General features: G+C 39.7%; 2 protein-coding genes across 3 annotated transcripts; one reads left to right on the top strand and one right to left on the bottom strand.

The window, feature by feature from the left end:
• Positions 1-6,001: 6,001 nt before the first annotated feature.
• LOC101173867 (protein Wnt-9b) lies at positions 6,002-11,699 on the bottom strand. Its single transcript, XM_023957440.1, has 4 exons — positions 11,442-11,699; positions 10,710-10,963; positions 9,287-9,552; positions 6,002-7,922 (listed from the first exon to the last, which is right to left on the bottom strand). The coding sequence occupies exons 1-4, from the start codon at positions 11,525-11,527 to the stop codon at positions 7,461-7,463; spliced, it is 1,068 nt and encodes a 355-aa protein (XP_023813208.1). The 5' UTR covers positions 11,528-11,699; the 3' UTR covers positions 6,002-7,460.
• A 1,921-nt stretch (positions 11,700-13,620) lies between these two features.
• LOC101167961 (ADP-ribosylation factor 1) lies at positions 13,621-19,424 on the top strand. Of its 2 annotated transcripts, none has more exons than XM_004071313.3 (5): positions 13,621-13,738; positions 16,907-17,061; positions 17,157-17,267; positions 17,357-17,481; positions 17,572-19,424. In XM_004071313.3, the coding sequence occupies exons 2-5, from the start codon at positions 16,917-16,919 to the stop codon at positions 17,731-17,733; spliced, it is 543 nt and encodes a 180-aa protein (XP_004071361.1). In that variant the 5' UTR covers positions 13,621-13,738; positions 16,907-16,916; the 3' UTR covers positions 17,734-19,424. The 2 variants fall into 2 exon arrangements, with proteins under 2 accessions (XP_004071361.1, XP_020560832.1); XM_020705173.2 differs by having other exon boundaries at positions 13,673-13,728.
• The last annotated feature ends 1,415 nt before the right edge of the window (positions 19,425-20,839 follow it).

Genomic DNA, 20,839 nt, shown 5'->3' with positions numbered 1-20,839 from the left:
TTTTTCTCCGTCTGTCCTTTATTTTTCAGCCCCGGGGAGAGGATGAGATGAGCTTACTGGTTTTCATTCACACCTGAACACCACGGGCGCAAACTGAAATCCAGACTCCAGGTGTGGAGCTTGGTCATGTCCTTCTGGCTGACTGAGATGTCACAAGTTGTTACCCCTATATCAGGAAGTGTTTCAATTTTTACCCCATAAATCACACTCAAAAAGATCAACTTTTGTTTTTACGGTTGCCCTGTTTTCTGATTTTTCGGAAATATTAACAACATTTTATTATTAAATTATAAGTATGCAGGTGGATACAGACCATAGAAATGCAGAAAGTTTTCAGTATTTGACATTAATACAATTGAAATCCACTTTATGCCTCTCTCCCTGTCCAGGCTTTACTGCAGGACTGAAGAGTAATTCTTTGGTAGAAGAAGAAAGCACTCAGTGTTCTCAGAGACAACACCCCTCAATAACACTGTTTTGTTCACTAAACGAAAATGATATGTTATTGAATCACTTTTCCACAATGAACTTAATGATGTTTTCCAGGCAGCATAATGCATCATAACTCTCTGATGATTACCCAAGACAGACAGAGTGAAGAAGCCAATTATGAGAGACAACGTTGCCCCGGGTCAACAATTTCTGGATACCAGTCATTTTTTGAAAGCACGCCGATCTTCTCATTCCCCCCTCGAGGAAGATGAGACACTTGTCTTTGAAGCCGTGATGAGATGCTGAATGAAAGCTAATGAGAGCCTGTCAGAGATGACGGGAGAAACTCATAAGCTCCCACAACCTCAGTGGGTTTAGTTGGGGGGTTCTGGAGACTGAGGACCCCCTTTGCCATCATGTCGTGTGGTGACAAAAGTTTTTGAATGTGAAGCCGGCAACTTAGCAGGTGGGTTCCTGGACCACTTATGAAGTTCCAACTTGCAAATTTGGTGTGCTTTATTAGTTACTAAAAGGATTAGATGCATTTTCACCTTTGCTATTATTCTTGTAGTAGTTTGAGATTCTTTTTAACCATGCCATTATGCTCCCCCTGCCTGACAGTGCATCTTCTTCTTGATCACATTCTCAGCACTAAGTCATATGTATCAGTGATCTAAGCTTGTGCTTTATAGTGCGCGCTCTCATGAATAGAGGAGAGCCAGGATGGCACAAATGTGCAGCTACAGAGATTAGAAACAATCACAGACAACATACCAGACTTATTTGTCGGAGATGTTACTGGTTGAGGGAACACGCAGCTCTGGCCTTTATCTGTGTTTTCTTATTCCAGGACAGTGTTGATGTGGGAAAGTTTTGTGATGGAGGTCAAAGTGTGTGTTTGTATGAGAGCAGCCCGGGGAGGGCCATATGTTGAATGGAGGGAGTCAGTTATGAAGGTGCGTGAGGTCTTATCGTGTCCTATCGGAGCGGCTGCCTTGTAAACCATAGCTCACTGTTAGAATTGCAGGTGTTCCTGCATGGGAACAACCTTTCCCAGCAGCTTCCCAAAGAGAGGAGGGGGGGGGGGGGGCAAGTGGTGAGCATGGGGGGGGGGAGCACAGACTGGTCTTCTTAGTGGTTCAGTAAAGATTTGCTGTCTTTTCTGTGTGGAAATAGGTTACTTGAATTGATGAACTAAAATATAGGTCAGAAAAAATAAAATAAAATACTGAAGAAGCTGCATCTTTGAGAGTTATTTTGCTTTAAACATCCTGGATTCTCAAGTTCATCATTTTGATTTCACTACTTTTCTTTAACAAGACTCTGTCCCTTTCTTCCACCTTCAGGTGTGGAGTCTTTATTTGAGCGGTGATGTCCATTCATTCTATTCCACATGCATGCATCTCAACACCCGCTGCGTGGAGCTCAGCCACCATCCCAGTCCACCTCAGCCTCTAAGCTAGCCTCCCCCACCTACCCATACAGGTATGCACTCAGTCTTATTGTAGCTTTAGGCGGTGCATGTTCTTGTTTTGGGCCAAGCAACTGCATTAGTCATTTCACATTCCAAATTCCTACCCCATGCCGTATTCCCAACTTCTGAGTCTCGCTTTTTCCAGATCAATTTTTCCTGTCCTGGTCTTCATCATTCAATATCCTCTGTGCAGTGTCAGGGTTTGGGGATTAAGCCCAGCTTTGATGCTATCTAGGATTTTTCTCTGCAGAGGTGGAAGTCTTGCAGGGTTTAGATGTTTGACCTGAGGCTCACGGGTTCCGATTACAGGACGAGACTACGCTTTGTGTCCTTGAGCAAAGAGTCTACCAAAGTTTCCACGCATCAGTTAATGTCTACTGCTGTTACACAAATGAGTGATGTATAAACCTGAAAGCTATGCAAGTCACTATGAATAATAACTTATTTCTTCTTTTTGCGTTTTAAACTCTATTATCATAGATACCTGGTTTGGTTTGGTTGATGACGGCAACAAAATCCTCTTCTGGCTACTTTCGGATATGGGTTCCATCAAAACTTCTGGTTTAAGCAAATAACCCTACAATCAAAAGATATAAAAACTCTAAAAAATATTACGTTCCACTACAAAAAAAAACTCCCAACAAAGAAATGATGAAGGAAGTCCCCCAATAAAACTTCCTGCTCCTCATTTGGCAAATCCTGTTTGTGAGATCCTAAACACCATTTACGTTCGTCCATTCTTTTCCATGGCATTTTCTTTTTTTAATTCCATAAAATGTTACATTCAGCAACATTTCATCTTTAAAAGAAACACAAACAAGATTTTTCTTAAAGCCTTTTTTAAAAATTGCTTTAGTTTTTCAAGAAAGTGTCATCAGGAACTCTGAAAATCTATCCAAAATTAGTAAATACGTTCTCATTTCCTTCTGGTTTCGCATCAATACGTTCTTTTAGTAACTTTGAATTACTTTAAGTCAGTCTTAGAAAAGTCTAAAATGACTCGGTGTTTGGCATTTATTTCATTAAATCCTTAAATGTTATGCAGAATGGAATTGAATAAAGATTAGTATGTGTTTCTATTCTCAAGCAGAATTAATATTTTTCAAGATGATCTGAACAAGCAAAGGTCTTTTTACATTAAAATCTGCAGTTAAATCCTTTGCATTTTCACAGCTGATTTTTTTTCTTGCTTTTTGTCCCCTCTTTGATTAGTGGAGACATCTTTCAGCACTTGAACTTAGCTTTTCTGGTTGCTTTGATTTCCACCAGTGGCCCTGCAGCTGCTGAGGTCACAACAGCTTCTTTTGATCTGAGAAATTATGCTAACGTTCGTTCAGTCTGGTTTTCCCTCTCCAAAGCGTCTTCATTCAGCTTTCTAGACTGAATGCCCGGTGGTGGGTCAGCAGTTGCTTGCTGCTTCCTCATCACCTGCAGCTTGCAGCCGTCCCTATTTTAGAAACAGGCGCTGCAGCTGCTAAATCGCAGGCTTCCTTTGTTTTTTATGGATTGCAGTAATCAGCTCATGTTGTTTTTACTTAGCCACAGGCTGGGTTGGACAGTTTTTTACTGAAATCTTCCAGTTTCAACCCTTGTTTTCTGCTGTCATTTATTAATTTTACTTTTAGCAGAGATGATATTTCAACTGATTCTTTCATTTCTTAAATGTTTGGTTGCCATTTTTACCAGATTTGGCAACAGAAATCTTTCAATATATTGTCAGGAGTCATCAGCTTTTATATAATTTTAAATGCACGGTTTAATTTCATTCTTGAGACAATTTTTTAAACCACTTTAATGATTTATTTTTGGACCAAACTCAGCAACTCAATATTAGATCTTCAAAGTCCCACTCTGATCATCTTTTGATCGATAGTAAAAGTATTCCCAGTTGCCTTCACAATATGATGGTGCCATTTTCAGACAAAATCAAAACACCTCTAAGGCATAGTTTCTGCAGAGCGGTAGTAGTTCATTAGAAATCCAGCTCCGAGTTGTGGGTGGGGCTGTTGGCATGGACCAAGCCCGCCCCTCTTCCCCTCCCTAATGCTCAGAGCCCAGAGCAGAGAGCTTGTGGCCTTCCCAGTGTAATTTCTACGTAGCAAAAAAGCACTTCTTCAAATGGCATTTTTTCATCTGCGCCTGATTCATAACGACTTGAATAAAGGAATACTTAGAAATGCAGTTTTGAGCTTTATTATCTTTACATGTGTCCTCCAGAATCAGAAAAATGCCACCAGAACATGCCAAAAATGCAAAATCACAATCTTTGTTGGAATGGGTCTTTATGATTACAAGCATTTGATAGTCTAAAATATTTTTATGTTGATTGGTTTTATTAATCATATTGGCACAGATGGGGGCAAGAAGCGTGCTACCATAACAGAGATAGGTTATAAAGGCAAAACAAAGTCAATTAAAGTGGTGTGAACTTTTTTTTAACACGGAGCTGAATGTTTTTTAATTGGATTTTCAGCTGTCCTCCATTTTTTCTCATGATACTCTGTTGCATTTCTAAGAGAAGCTCCAGCGTCTAGAAGGACCGTGGCCCCCGCATTTACAGGAACAACCTGGCAGCGAATGCCCACACTGGCATCATCAGAGAAGTGACCACAGGTGTGTTCACACCACACGTGCTCACACACGTATGCAAAAACTGCTCTGCCCTCACAGTTTCAAAGACTCGACTACTGCACCCTCGTTCAGTCCGACCTCCACATCCCGCTGAAAGCAGCCACCCTCGGGGTTTTCGCGTGCGAATCAAGCTTTTGACTGGGCAGCCCCCATCCATGCAACCCCACCGCTAAGGGTAGTGAGGGAAATGAAAGCTTTAGGAGTTCATTATAAAACAACAACAGCAGCAGCAGGGGATAGGCCTCCTGGGGCCACAAACGTATCCCTATTCATCCCTCCATCTTCTTTTTTCCCTTCGTGCAGTTCAAAATCTCAACCAGCTCCCCTGACACACTCCTCTGTCTAATTTTTTATCCAGCAGCTCTGTTTTTTTTTCTAAATAAACATCATTCAAGCTGGAAAACAGTTAAATATTGATCTGAAATATTATAATATGAGGAGTTAATATAGTGAGTCAGTAGTGATGTGAACCTGCTTGACCCGACCTATCGGAAAGACGTTGACGCATTTCGTGTATAAACTGAAGTTCTCGACTTTATTGCCTGAGAGGGGAAATCCATTTTGTAGCAAAGGGCATGTGTTTTAGACAGCTTACATAATGCCGTTATGAGATGGACTGAAACGTCTTGTCGCTGTGCAAACCATCTGATCGGGTCAAATGTGGAGATATGAGATTTTACCGGAACAGCCACAGGTGGGATAGAGCTTTAGGAGGGCTGCTTATAGCTCTTATGAAATGAAATATTCATAAAAAGTTTGATTTTGCCAAGTATTGTTTTAAATGTTGACCTTTTTAAGCACATAGTTTGGAGTTATAAAAAAAACTAGAGATATTTGAATACATTTCACTCTTTTAAGCATTTTTCTAATAAAAAAAAACTAATTATTTCTTGTCACTTTTGCTAAATGTAACCAAAATCTGGTTGAAGACAAGTTTTGTCCACAAAGATAGTGAATCATTTTAGAACCCACCCCTACATTCAGGTTGAGGTTTTATTAAGGAATAATAACACTAAATCACGGCAATCATAAAGCAACAACAAAGTCTGCATATTCTAAATATCTCATACAATGACCTCTGTTTCCTGGAGGCTCTCTGATACCTCTATGATTCCTATGATACCTATGATTCTTGGATAATCGGCCACAAAACGCTCTGTCGTAACTTTCTTGCAGTGATGCTGCGGGGTCAAATGTTTTCCCTCAAGTCATCACCTTTATCATCGTCTTCATTATGATTGTCATCATAGCTGGTGTTCAAGCCGGAGGCACCACACCTGTACGTGTGCCCACCCCTCTTGAGCTTTACTGGGTGGCTTTGGGTGATGCTGCAAGACCTCCGAGGTTTCACATGAAAAGGAGGAGGGGAGGGCGTCATCGACAGGAAGCGGTTTCGCTCGGAGTTTCAGGCACGTGGATGAGTGAGCGAGCGACGTGACTAAAAACGTGGCAGTCAGGCAGGACTTACAAATGTACACCTTTTTTATTATTTCTTATTTGCTTTAAATAAAAGTGTGAAGATTTAAAACATCGATCGGTCGTGCGCATCAACACATTCACAGGACCTGTACAAACAGCAAAAATATGATATAGAAGACGGATGCAGAGGGAGAGACATGTATCTACAGAGAAGGTAGCTCTGCATAGCTCATAAATCTTTCCGTTTTTCTTTTTTTGCCAAAAGTTGAAGTGAGGTAGAAAATTATAATTCCACAATGTCAGACGCCTGGAGCCCCAGTGTGACTTTTCATTCACATCCAGCTGAGAATCTCTTTGCTAAAACATAAAGTCTACAGGTTGTTGTGATTTGGGGTTCAACTTGCACCTTTAACCTGCACATATGGACATAGAGCTGGATATTAGAGGAGTAAACACTGTGATTTTCTTTGATTAGCAATTAGGGGAAAATAGGGAGCATGACTGACCCTCTTCAAAGACTCACAGAACAAAGATGTGGCTAATTTAGACTTTAAAGACCAAATCGTTCAGTTGGGCAATTTTACACTTTAAAGTAAAAAAAAAAAAGGAGAGCGGATCTAGTGCGCTCCTGCATGAAGCAGATTTTTAAAGACAGTGTTCCTTCACTGTTAACCTTTCCCTTTGTTCTGCTCAGGCACACATCAGTCTATGTAGAGATTTCCATAGAGATTTCCATAAGCTCAACTGAAACCCAGCTTCTTTGTTTACACAATAACCCTGTTAATGCATGCAATTGTATTGTTCTGTACGTCAGTGATATCAGGAACCCCTTTGAAGCATCCAGTGATTCGGCCAAGGCATATATCTTTAGAACAATACACTTTATAACATAACAAAAAACCATAACAGAGCAACTCAAGTGCTTTTACTCAGAAAAGAACCTTTAAGTTCTCCACAGCAGAAAACAGCAGTCAGAAAGACAGACAGGTAAATTCCTCTCAAGTCCACTTAAGCCTCTTTGGCATCACTTGATGACAGGATTTAACGTGTAAAGCAGCAATATAACAGACACAAAGACTAGCACAATAAATAGTCAAATGTGGGAGGGGAATTACAAAACAGTAAAGTCAGTTTCAAAGGCAGTTGTGGTTTGATGCCGCACTGCCGGTTGCATCCAGTCCAGTTTCTGTTTGAAGAGCTTGATTCCCCCAAAAAAGGGGGAGCAAAAGCAGGATTTCAGTGCATCCAACCAGAGAAAAGCATGGAAGTGTGAAAACATCCTCACCTACAGTAAGCTGTAAAATATGGTGATTATTATCAAGTACAAATTACACTCCTATATTCCTCCTAATATAGCATGCAAGTCAGCAAACAGTTGAAGGTCCCTTAGTGAAACATCTAAGGCCGATTTGTCTTGTTCAAATGTGTCTTTGTCTGGGTCCATTGTTCATTCTTTTTTCTTTTATCTCCAAGTCTGTTGTTTTTGTGTCACACCGCCATTTATTTAAGCATTTTTGCAGGTATACCTCTCCTCCTCCCTCACGCACGTTTGACACTCCACATGGCAGCACCAGCGCACCTGGCAGTGGCAGGACAGGCTGGTGAGGTGCATTGCCGTGTTGTAGCCACGTCCGCAGCATAAACTCTGGCAGCTTGTGTCTTTGGCGCACGACCTCCCACCTGTGCCCGGTGAATACCTGGAGGGCCTGCAGAAGCTGGGGGAGTCTTCCAGGTAGACCAGGTCAGTTGTGCGAGGACTCTGGCTGTGGCGGCGAGGGCCCGCCAGCTCTGTTTCCCCTGTGGCTGCATTGGTGACACTCAGTACTTTGACCGCGGTGTCGTATCTGTACTTCAGCAGCCGCCCAGTGTCATGAAAAGGAGACAGCTGCTTCCAGCAAGTCCGTACGGCGCAAGAGCCGGAGACGCCGTGACACTTGCAAGTCGTCTTCAGACCACTCTTCACTGCCTAAGAAGAACGATGGGGAGAAAAAAAAAATCTTTCAGTTTGATTCATTACCTGGCGCCTTATCTGTGGGGTCTATCTTGACAAAGGGAGGTGGTTTCCTGCATGGGGGGGGGGGGGGGGGGGGGGGGGTAAAGTTTTAGGGTGCTGGTCTGTAGATACGTGCCTGAAGCTCACCTCAGTCAAAAATGTTGACATATTGGATTGAGGAGGACAGTTGAGCTGGCTGTATTTCATTCAGCTCTCATTTCTCATCTGGACAGTTCCTGCTATTTTCTTCCCTGCTTTTCCATAACTAGCTGTGTCTGCCTCTCTCCCTTTCTTTTTTTACGCCAAGCCTGAGGCAAAGACGACTTGCAACCCAGACAGGAGTATCTACGCCCAGTTTCGAGCATGAGCCTGCTCATGGAAAACATTAATAAAGAATTTCTGTTTGAGCAGAAAAGATGCAACAGTGGCCCGGGATGGGGTCTCCTGCTTCAGGTTAATAGTTCACTGAGCTTGATGGTCAGTGATGAGAGAGCAATCAGTCAGACCGAGGGCAGCTGGGGCCAGAGACAGGTCAAACGCAGAGGGCCAGAGGCCACTTCTAGGTTGAAAAGTTCTGCTCAGTTCCTCCCTGCGCAGGTATGAACCCCTCAGGGGCTTTTGAGGACCATTACTGCGAGCTGAGGACACCTCAACCACTTCATGCTTTTTGTTAACGTGACTCCAAGTCTCTTTTCAGCCACAATGATGGGAAACTTTTAACTCAGCTCTGATGAGATAAGATAAAGTCCTTCCTGTTATGTTTTTTCTTCTTTTTTCTAACCTTTTTTTACTCACTAGGACCATCAAGGTGTGAGGTGCAGGTTAACACCCTGAGGATTGCTATTTTGGAGCGTCGGAATGGTGGTTACGAACATTAAGTGGATTTATGAAGAGCGCAGTGATCCAGTTAGTGGAAAGAAATGCTTGCTCGTATATTTACAAAAAAAAAAAAAAAAAAAAGAAAACGGCCAAAGTTATAATCGTTCCCTCCGACACGAGACCTTTAATTTTCTGTTGGCCCGCACAGCAAGCTTTATCATGCCTAAAAACACCTGGCTCCAACAATCCCAGCAGCCACCTTGTCTCCTTGCATTACCCACCCAAGCCAAACATGGCAGCTAACTGGAATTGGGAGGTGGGGTTGTCTGACTGGCACTTTTCAAAAATATACAGGTGGGGTTTAAACCTCTGATGCATGTTAGTGTGTTAAGAGTATAATTTCCATGCTAAATAACAGCCCTGATAATTGAGCAAAGTGCGGCTGAAGTGGTGCTGCCTCAGGCTTCATCGTAAAAGACATGTTGTTTTTTCTGAACAACATTTGACGTCACACTCACCCGTGTGCCAACGTTGATGTTGTGGGCTTCCATTTGAGCCCGCAGGTCCTTGCTGACTCGTTTTTGTCCGAGGAACTTCTTCAGAAACTTGGTGCTGTATTTGAGGTTGTCGCCACAAACCCCCCACTGCCACGCCTCCCGATGCTGGATGCCGGGGGAATCGTCACACGTGCACCTCTCCATGCGTCCTGAGCTGCACGCCTTGGCGAGGGCATGGGTTAGCGCTGCAGAGGACACAGCCAGCAGGAAGGCAGTCTCCTTGAAAGCTGGGGGGGAAAGGAGATTAAAGGTCTCAATAAAAACAATTACTCTTCACTGGTCATTTCCAATCCAAAAAGACTCTGATTGATTGATGATTTGAGTTAAAAATGTGTAATATTTTTTGAAAAATAAGCAAAACTGCTTTCTAGACCAGGGTTTGGGACTTTAAATGAAAATATTGACAAAAACTTGCAAGTTTAGACATTTTGTTTGTGCACTGGTATTTGCTCCACTCAGATTCCTCACCAGGGGTTTATTTTGATCTAATTAATTATTATTTTGACTAAGTATTTTCCCAGATGAAAGTGGGTAATCACGCCACCCTTTTCCTCTGGGAATGGGCACTTTCCTGAGATAAAAATAACCACAGGGCTTGAGCGTTCTTCACCACAACACATTTTGTGGCTTCCTACTCTCTCATTACCTCTGTGCTGACCTGTTCACGTTCTCCCACACATTGATATCTATATTCATAAAACTCGAAAGATCCGACAGCACTTTGCATGCACAGCAGATCTGGAGGGGTTTTTAATTGAATGTATTGACCCTCTTCCAAAAGGAAGACAATCAATTATTGCATCTAATTAAGCAGAAGGTGCTTTTAGATAAACAAATTCAGGGACAGTTTTTTTTTTTAAATGCTTGGTTTGGAGCACTAGTAGTATTAAATCTTCTAAATAAAAAAAATAAAAACACCCACAAGGAAAAAGAAAGAGACAAAAAAGTCAAAATATTTTAAGTTAATGATGTAAAATTTTGTATAAAAATCTAATTATAGTGGAATTTATTGAATTAAAGGGGATCTTGTTTAACCAAGAAGTATTAAAGAAACCCACCCTGGATGGAAAATTGATTTTAAACAGATTTGTCTATTACTATTTTAAACTATTTACCAAAACAGCTTCTGCACATGTGTGTGTTTTCATTTAAACATGCAGCTAGATAAAAAAACAAAGACAACATCCTTGATTTAATAGCGACTGCATGGAGAGAAACAAAAACGCACAAATCTAAAGATGGATTAAAGAAAATCACAGACTTTGTTTGAGAAGCAATCCAGCTTGTTCCCGCAGGAAGCGGTTTCCTGCCCATTAATATCTCTGTGGTCAAGTTGAGTAAAGCCAACGCGATTTTAAATTAAAGGCTTAAGGGGAAGGCTAACCTTTTTTCAGGAGGCTCCCTCGGCCATCCAGGCTGCAGTTCCAGCGCTCGTTTCTGAACTGATAGCGGCACTCCAGAAGGCTTAAGCGCACAGACTCCCGGAGCGTCTCTGCCAAACCAGGCTCCCTGCGACACAGTCTCTTCTGCCGCCTGGTCAGAGTCATCTGCTCGCACTGCTTCAGGTGGGCCTTTCCTGTTGGAGCGTCATTGGAAAAAGGACCTGGTAAAAACACCAAAGGTTCCCGGCCTGTCAGTCTGCGCAGAGAGGAGAGAAAACAGGAGGAGAAATAAAGACGTTGGAATAAATAACAGATTTCATCGACCTAAAAAAAATCTCACAGTGATAAATAAGAATTGATCATCTCAAAGACCATGTTAAAATAGTCTACTTAAAAAGTGGAGATATACGTATTAAAGCTAAAACATTCAAGAATTGAGAAGCCTTCTTGTTCTTTCTTCGTATTCTCTGCGCGCGCAGAGTTTGGTGCGCAAAAATAAAAAAATATATCCTTCAAATCGGTTGAAAGGTTCAAATAACAATATTTCTTTAGTTCTGAAAAAAATAAAAATGACACTTTTGGCTCATCTATGAAATGCGTATAGAGAAAAAGCTCCGACATGGCTTCACCTCCATAGACATTCAGGCTTCTCCGCTTTTACGCGTGCGTAATTTGGCTAAAACTTCCAACAGATACAAACACAATTCACTGGCAGAAAAAGTTAAATATCTGACCCAAAATAAGCTGCGGCGTGCGAGAGAAGGATGCAAAGTGCAATGATTCGCAGTATGCAGGCGGTCCTTGGGAGCCTGGAGCGCATGGTGCCGGGTTGGCGCTGTTCCTCATTTCGCTGATTCTTCAAGTGGGAAAGTCTGAGCCGTCTGCTCGGCGCTTCTCTTTAAGGGGCCCCACACGCACACAGACTTTCAGCCTGGTGCGCATGGCTCAGCGGTCTGCAGGGAGGCAGGATTTTTGGAGGAGGATGCATCATCGTGCCGCACCCTTATTGGAGTCTGAGCATAATGTTTGTTCCCTCCCAAAGCGACACCACCCAGGTGCGCGGAGCTGCGGAGCCACTAAGTTTATTTGACTACACAGAAGGAGGGAATGCTTTAAAGTGTGTAGTTGCTTTATTGCGTTGCACACCGACGCAAATTTTGTCAAAAAATAAAACAAAACAAACAAAATCTTAATTTGCTGTGTGAAACAGTTGAATTTCCAGCCTTCGCTACTTGTTTTACATCTTAACATTTTTTTGTCTTGCTTCAGTTTGATATATTTTTTGTGTTACTTATTTAATTCTGTGCAGCATGCCACTTTAACTTATCTGATAAACATTTGATATAATAATCATGACCCCTCCACCACCATGCTTTACAGTTTTCATTATGAGTTTGTCTTTTCAAAACAGATTTTTTTAATTGAAAATTTCCGTTTAATCTAAAAATCTGTCAGGTGTTATCTACTTTTTGAAAGCAAATAGGTTTCATTGTGGTAACTTTCCCAAAAATCTAGCCTCGGCCCGACCACACACCTGCATCAAACAGAAGGTATTGTTTTAAAATGTCATGAGCCCAAAGTCTAAGACAAACCTTTTGGTCAATTTTCTGATGTACTGAAGCAGACTTTAAAGCACATTTAGATTTACTTCTAGCTCTTTCCTGCTTTTAAATGATTTTTTTAACTGTATAATTATGGAGTCCAGAGTTTAGAATATCCCCCACAAGCCTTTCTAGACTTATCAGCATCTACATTAACTCCTGCAAATTGCTGATGTTTCTGGTTTTTAACACATTGTTAGATTCTGCTCGGGGATTTAGCTGTCAGAACTTTAGTTTTATAACTCTTGTGCTGATCACTCAAAGTACATTTAATTGTCTGTCTTGCTGCTAAACCTCTCCTTCTAATCTCCATAAGGAGTCCATACAGGTTTGGTCTGACAGGCCATGTTAGTAGTTATTAGTTATTGTAACATGGTGATATTTTGGTTTAATTCGCCATGTACCGTTTTTGAAAACAAAATGAATCATTATATGTGAAAAATACATATAGGAAACAGCAGTAAAAGACAGGATGCAGAATCTGATTGAAGTCTTGGGTCTTTGGCTGCAATCAAATTTCTTCTTTGTCTTCCAGATTTGGACAGAGCTCCCTCTAGTGAAGAATGAAAGATAATAGTTGCCATTTTCCAGACCAAAAATAATGTGAAACATGACTATTTCTCCAATTCTCTCCCAGATAACCATGAAGATATCTTTCTTTTCTTTATTTTTTGTGACATGTTTTCTGTTACATATATTTGGGAATTTCTTTATCTGTAAATGTAGTTTTTAATCTCTGTAAAGGATAATTTTGTATGAAACATAAATTATGCCTACAACAAAATGTAGTTATGTGTAACCTCTTTTCCACATAGCTAATTTTTTTTAAAACTTTCATGTGATTTTACTTGTTTACAGCATTGAATCAACTTGTCCTTTTTTGCTCTTTTTCTATATTATATGTCGTATATATGTCATCTTGTTTGATTCGTTTATTTACACATGTACAACATCCTTTTTCAACAAAGTCATTTTTCTGAACATTTTCCTAGTAGTAGCCTAACTGAATTAAAAAATAATGTAGAAACAGAAATTAATTAATTCATGTTTGGATTTCTAATGAAGACTTTGAAAATTTATATATTTTAATATCAGTACATTTTGTTTTCTAAATAGTTCCTGGATTCTTTTGACTGTTTCTTATTAACACATTTGAGACCGAAAACCGTATTTAAGCATGATTTATTCCGTTTTACCCTCAAGAGAGAAACAAATTCATTTATATACTTAGGTTACTTTTTCCCTTCTCGGATCAGATATTTTCCGTGAAAACGCCTCGCATCTTGGTGGCGCTGTTGTAAACATCAGAAAAGTTGAGGAAGACGAAGAAGAAAAACCGGAGAAGGATGTGATGACGAAGGAGACACCGGAAAACGCCATTTTATTGTTGCGAAGGAGCAGTGAAGACGCTTCGAGAAACGTCAGTAAAGGTAGATTTTCATTCCCCCATTTATTGCTTTATTTATTTTTTCCATCCATTTCAGACTCGATAGTAATTAAAATAGGTCACTTTGTTTAAGTTCCCACAATTGGTGCCTCTTTAGACCGAATAAGACTGAAAATAGACTTAAGTTCGGTAGCTTGTTTCCCAAGCCAAGGATGATTCATTTAATTTCAACGCGAGGATTTATACATTATTTTAGCCAAACAAAAGACACTTTCTTGTAAATTCATTACAAAAACGTCTGCGACTGTTTCTCTCTTGATTTTCTCGTTGGTGTGTAAATCGTCTTACGCTAATAGGCTAATCTATTAACGTCATCAGTGAAGATTTTACCCTCAGATTCTATGACATATTTTCGCATTTCTAATGACTATATTTTTTTCGTGTGATGACCAATCTTACTTTGCATTTGATGAATATTTGAAATCTCTTGCAGTACTGATAAACCCATAAAGAGGCAAAAAAAAAAAAAAAAAAATACGGTAAGACGTTGAACGCATCACCATTGAACTTGAATGAGCGGTAGTCAGCTGACTAAGTTTAGGGTAGTCTGATTTAAAAGATATCTGTATAATAAACTTAAGCTTTCCATCAACTAATGGTAAATCAAAACTAGGAGGTATAGGACAAATATTTCCTGTGATAATTTTAATTAATAATACATTAAAAGTGTCTAAAACGTCTTAAGGCAATAATACCTCATAATAAGTTATTTTGCTGATTTTTTTTAAATGATTGTTTAGATTTATTATGGAGAAGCTTAGAGTTGGTCGCTTTTTTTAATGGAAGAATTCTTACAAAATGTCTTCATTTTCTTGGATTTTAAACAGGAACTCTCATACGTTAGTGATTAAAACATAAATATGGTCAGTTGATTAGTTTGTTTGAATAATGTTGTGTGTGCTGAACATACCATCAAGTCGCTGTCACTTGAACCTGTCAGTCCTGTTTAAAGACTACTTTTTAGGATCTTGCACTTCCTCCTTGAAGACTGAATGAAACCCTTAAAGAATCTATTGATTTAGTAGTAGTTACAAAAAATAATCAAAACAATTTTGTAGCTAATACTCTGGCATTTACTATAATGCTATCTTATAAATGTTTTTGCCATTCAGCTGTTTCAATTTGAAAAATATTCTGGTTAACTTAGCTGGTACCTTGTGTTGTCTGTGCTGTTCACTTCACTTTTTTTGTGCGTTACCATTATTTTCTTTTTTTTTTTTAATCTACTCAAGTGTCACACACTTCAGGCTGCTCCCTGTTTGTTCATATCGCTTTGTTAGCTTTACACTGATGACTGAGGCCTTCTGTGTGTTGTGTGATCTGGATGACGCATAATTGGTTTTATATTAAAACACTGACTCATTGTCATTCACAGAAATACAGTCTCTCTTTAATTAAACACCAATTTAAAACTGTAATCCAAATATAACTTTTGAACTTAAAATCAATCACTCTCTAACTGGCTTAAAAAATGAATTGCTTGTAGGCCTCTATTATTATAAATGCTAATTATATAACAGAAACAATTTATGGGATGACATTGCAGTCTATTTTCTATTTGGATGTAAAGAAACTAAAACTATTTCTTTTTAAACAAATGCATAATTTGCTTCGTATAAAGTATAGGAGATTTCAGAAAATGTTAATGATTTCTTTTTTTATGGGGCATTATTGCTTTTTCTGAATGAATTTAGTGATTGAACATCTGCAATCACCGGACCAAAGAATGCAGCTCGTCTTTAAATGCATGTTTTTGGAAGTTAAAGAAATCGGAATAAATTCTGAAAAAGTATATTTTTTTTAAAAGATAACTGAATTCTGGTAAAGTGAAAAGAACTGTAGAAAACTACAGCCCAGAGTTTTATGTAGTTATGTTAAAAAAGAAAACAACTTTAGTGAATATCATATCCTTATCATGATTACTTCAGAGTTTAGGGTTACTGTTGGCATCTTTTTAATATTTACATTCCTGTTTCATAGGGAAATTACTCTTGTAAAACGATCATTTTAACATTTGTTTGACAAAGCGATGCTTACCGTTTATTAAATAGCACATTATGACTGGCTGGCTGAATCGGCTATACAGGATGTTTCGGGAAATAATTATATGAAATATAAATGCATATGTTTGTTCTGCATATGGAAAAGGCCTACAACCTGCATGGATGTCACTTTTAAGCCAGCCACGCGTGATCGTAGTAGTCTCATTCAGTCTCCCTCTTCCGCTCACACGGCGCTCCCCCTCCATCAGAAAAGTCATGTGCGTACGTGCATTCCATCAGGGGTCGGGGAAAGGTTGGGCATCGAGCTAGCAAATGTTTCTAAAATTGATTTTTTTATTTTAGTGGTGGTTTGGATTTCATAATAAGAGTACGTTCAGCAAGACGTGGTTATTTACATGACATGTAAGCAATAAAAACCTTTTTATATGACCAAAACTCCACCAACGCAAAAAAAAAGAGAGAACAGCGATAAATCGGCGACTCTAACCTCTGTGTTAAATCAACCCCCAAATGACCAAAAACAAACACAAAATTCCATCAATGTTTTATGTAATACCATCAAAATAAGCACATTTTTCAAACCTAATAGAAAACGAATGCTTTGACTTCTTTTTTGGCAATTTTGGGGTTTTCTTTTTTACTTTTATTTGACTTTCTAAAAGATATCACTAATATTTATTTAGAGAGAATGGAGTTTATTTAGTTTGGTTTTAAAGTGTCTTTTTTTAAGCAGATTTCCATTGTTTTTGTAAGGGTTTCTGAATTCCTGGTCAGCACAAAGTGACCCTTTGTGTTGTTTTTATTTTTATTTCGTTGGTTTAAGATAAGGAGTTGAGGATAAAATAGATTTTTAAAACCAACTTCATATTTATTTTATTGCTCAGTTTTTTGATGCACTTCATTTAAGATCAGATTTAATTACTCATTGATTATTGTATTAAGGTTATGTAAATTTGAGTTATTAGAAAAACAACAATGCTTTCCCTCATGGAAATGATACTAATTAATGCTAAGAAAGGTGTAGTGTCATACTGTTAGTCCTTTTCCTGGTTGTTGCAACAAACGCAACAACCATTCCTTGCTGTCGTTCACCTGTAGCCATCAGATTTGACACATCCAGCCTCTCAGCTTTGCTTCTATCTCTGCAGGTGAGCCAAGATGGGGAATTTCGCTAGCCTCTTCCGAGGATTGTTTGGAAAGAAAGAGATGAGGATCCTCATGGTTGGTCTGGATGCTGCCGGAAAGACCACCATCCTGTACAAACTCAAACTGGGAGAAATAGTGACTACAATCCCAACCATTGGTGAGTTATTGAGTCCAGCACAGTTTACAGTCTTTTATCCTGGTACTGTTGTTAATATACATATAAGAAAATAAAACTGTTTTTCCCTTTCGCAGGCTTTAATGTTGAGACTGTAGAATTTAAGAACATCAGTTTTACAGTGTGGGATGTTGGCGGTCAGGACAAAATCAGGCCACTTTGGAGGCATTATTTCCAAAACACACAAGGTGTGTGACAGGGTTTCTGTTTTCGTTCAAACTGTACACTTCTGCTGATCAAATATTCGGATTCCAACCGCAGTGTTTTTCATTTGCAGGCCTCATCTTTGTGGTGGACAGTAACGACAGGGAGCGAGTCGGGGAGGCCAAGGAGGAGCTGATGCGAATGTTGGCTGAGGATGAGCTGAGGGATGCTGTCCTGCTGGTGTTTGCCAACAAACAGGTGAATTATTCGTTCAACTGTCATTTTTTTGTTTTTTTAAGAATAATTTGGTTCAATGAAACCTAAATGGTGAATCTACTGCTCTTCTAGGATCTTCCAAATGCGATGAACGCAGCAGAGATCACAGATAAGCTGTGCTTGCACTCCCTGCGCCACCGTAACTGGTACATTCAGGCTACATGCGCCACAAGCGGAGATGGGCTCTATGAGGGTCTGGACTGGCTTTCGAACCAGCTAAAAAACGCCAAATGATTGATTACCTCTTCATCCGTCAGCTCCTTCTGCAGCGTTGTTGGGGGAATGCACTGGTCCTGATATCTCCTTCTCTTCTACATACTTTCTTTTCTTTTTTCTTTTTTGAACGGTTGGACCTTTTGGCCAGTGCGGCCCTTCATCCATGTACTGTTTGTGTGTTTGGATAAGTATTTTTGAATGAATGCATGTGTGCTTGCATGTGTGAGCTTCTTGGGAGTCTCCCTGCTGTGCCTTCGACACAGTCTGCTCCCGTTCACCTCATTTCTCTTTGTCAGGGTGCTGTAGTTTAACGCAAAAAGCAACACACGACGCCGAGGCTGTACGTGCTCTTAAAGGAATGTCAACAGACAAAAAAACCAAAAGATGATTCCGTTTTTGTATTTGAAAGTGTCATGGAGGCCAACAGTGGCAGATCGTTCTGCAGGGTTTGGTACTGGTTTTGATATCCAAGATCAAAACAGACCTTTTTCTCGTCTTCTGTACTACAAGTCCCTGATGGTCAAATGCTAACCTAATATGGCAGCGATTCCTTGATGGGTTTAACTTCCTTTCCACCTTTAGAGACATCTCATGTCAGCTATGGGTCGCTTTTTTCCCCCCCAAAGTGCAAGAAATGGATCAGAAAATGGCGACAATTGGTTTCCATATGTTGAGAGTGTATCTTCAGCATGGTTTATGGTTGTTTGTGTGGATTTCAGTTCAGCCAGCCTCCTTTTTAAGTTGTTCTGGTTCTTTCTTTACTGGTAAACGTTTTTTTTTTTAGTTGTAAGTAGTTCCTTATTTAGGTTCTTGTTTTTTTATAGTTATTTTTATTGATTTTATGTTACTTTTGATCCATCTGTGGCCCAGTGGGCATCGGTATTAGCTGACAGGGGTTTGCTTTACTTTCTTCAGGGACCAGTATGTTAGTTTATATTTTTTCCAGGAACAATTCTTAGTGTTCAGTTCAGTTTTGTGTGGTGGGCGGTATTTTTTTCAGCTTTTTTTTCTCTCCCGAGGACACAGAAAATGCAGTTGACCACATCATTAGTGCTTGATGGTTGTCCTGAAAATGATTAGTCATCGCTGCAGACTGTTTCCTTTTTTTCTTTATGGCTTCAGTTTATTTTGTTTGTTTGCACTGAACCATCAGCTTTCACACCACAGGCTCGCGTGAAGAAAGCCGCAGCCTTTGCAGCGAACTCGCACGCCATCGCGCTCCTCATTGCTCTACACCAGCAGACAGTTCCAAGCTAGGATTGTATTCTAACCCGGTCCGAATGTTGTTATTTTTCTTTGTCCCGGAGGTCTTAGCAGGAGGTCTTAAACTAAACAATATCTGGAAAAAAAACAAAAAAACTGAGCAGGCCAAAAGCCTCGGAGAACTAAATGTTACCTGGTTATTTTTCTACAACTGGACATTTTTGATGTTTCTTTGATTACTAACAGAATGATTAATCTCTCTTTGTCTGTCTTGGTATTTCTAAAAAGCTACACTTGAGTTTACTGAAAGAACCTGATAAAATCTTGTAAATCGTAATTCTCGCCATGTTTTTTCATGATTTTTTTTCAGCTGTGACGTCTTCATTTGTTTCTGTACGAGTCACATGCTGCCGTTTATTTCTTCAATGCCTTTTTGCTTCTTTTATAACTCATTCTGTAACATCTGATAAATGCACTATAATAAAGAGAATCTTTATTGTACACGCTTCAGCTGCCTCTTCATTGGAGCTCTATAAAAGTCTGTTGTAAATGTTTTTATAAACACTTTAAATGGCACTTTTGGATTCTTTTCACTAATATTTCTTCATCTTTTAGCTTGTTAATGTGTTCCTGAAGATGTCAGTTGTTGCAGTTTCCTTCGTCCTCACTGGATGGCGATCTTGTGCTGTCAAATGCCTAAGAACTGACATGTAGTCAAAGATCAAATGTGAATCTTGTTCTCTGCTGTTCAACAGCATTTCCTTAAGGACTGACGTGAACAAGCAGGATGTGACTGGATTACTGTTAGACCTCTTCTTACTCTCTTGTTTACCCTCTTAGAAATTTAGGTGGCCAATTCTCCATGGAGTTGTCACCTTGGAAACGGCACCTTTTGTATTTATAGAGGGAAACTGAGAAGATGTGTTTAAAGGAGACCAGACAGGAGGTGGGAGAAGCATTTCCATTGAGCTCAGAGAAGATACATTAAGTGATTATTCATAATTGGAGCTCTCAGTGACGCGTTTACTGGCCCAATTTTTCACCTTACGGTAACGCATTATTTTTTCTGTTTAGTTGAGGTGAGGTAAGGGTCTCCCCTCATCCCAATGACACTGGACCACTTTTACCCATCCAGATAATTTGCCATCCCTCCACCTGTTGCTCTAATGTGCTGCCATCATCCAACATAAAAAAAAAAGCTAAAATGATCTGAATAAGCTGCACCTCATCCACACTCACTGCTGCACTTGACCTTTCAGCAAGACGTGTGTGGATTCTCTCTTCCCTTCAAGTAAGACATCACACTGTTTTAGTTTCACAGGGCGTTAACCCTTCAATCACCTCAGCATGGCAGGTTTAGCATCTCTTTGTGCCACTACTTTGTGACCTGTTGTGCTAAGAACCAACTGATTTATTTGTGAAGAATGTACAAATAAATCCTTTTAGTGAGTGTAGCCGTCATTGTTGTAATGTCACATGATCTGGAGGAGAATTTGATTTATTGCACCTGTTTACCTGCAGTTTTTTTTTTAAGGTTTTGTGTAAGGAGAGTCCTAATATTTTTTTTGACCACTTCATTTCACACATTTAGCTGAAATAATTTTGAAAATCTAAAAGAAAACAGATTTTTTTAATGTAACATATGTTTTATGTTCAAGAATATACCCAATTATTTACTTAACTTTACAAACAATGGACTTGCAGTGTCCCTGGCGTATGCTCGCTACAGTAAGCATTTTTCCAATTTCTACTTTTCTATATTTACACCAAATCTTACTTTTCTGGTCATCCATACAATTATCCATCTTCTGAATCCTTTTCAGGGTCACCGGGTTGCTGGAGCCAACGCTGCCACTGTTGGGCAAGGTAACAGTAGCTGGACAGGTCGCCAGTCTGTTGCAGGGTTTCCTGTCTTCATATT

The sequence above is a fragment of the Oryzias latipes genome, chromosome 8 (assembly GCF_002234675.1).
Source record: "Oryzias latipes chromosome 8, ASM223467v1".
Classification (NCBI taxonomy): Eukaryota; Metazoa; Chordata; class Actinopteri; order Beloniformes; family Adrianichthyidae; genus Oryzias; species Oryzias latipes.
This window is presented reverse-complemented; position numbering and strand designations above follow the sequence as displayed.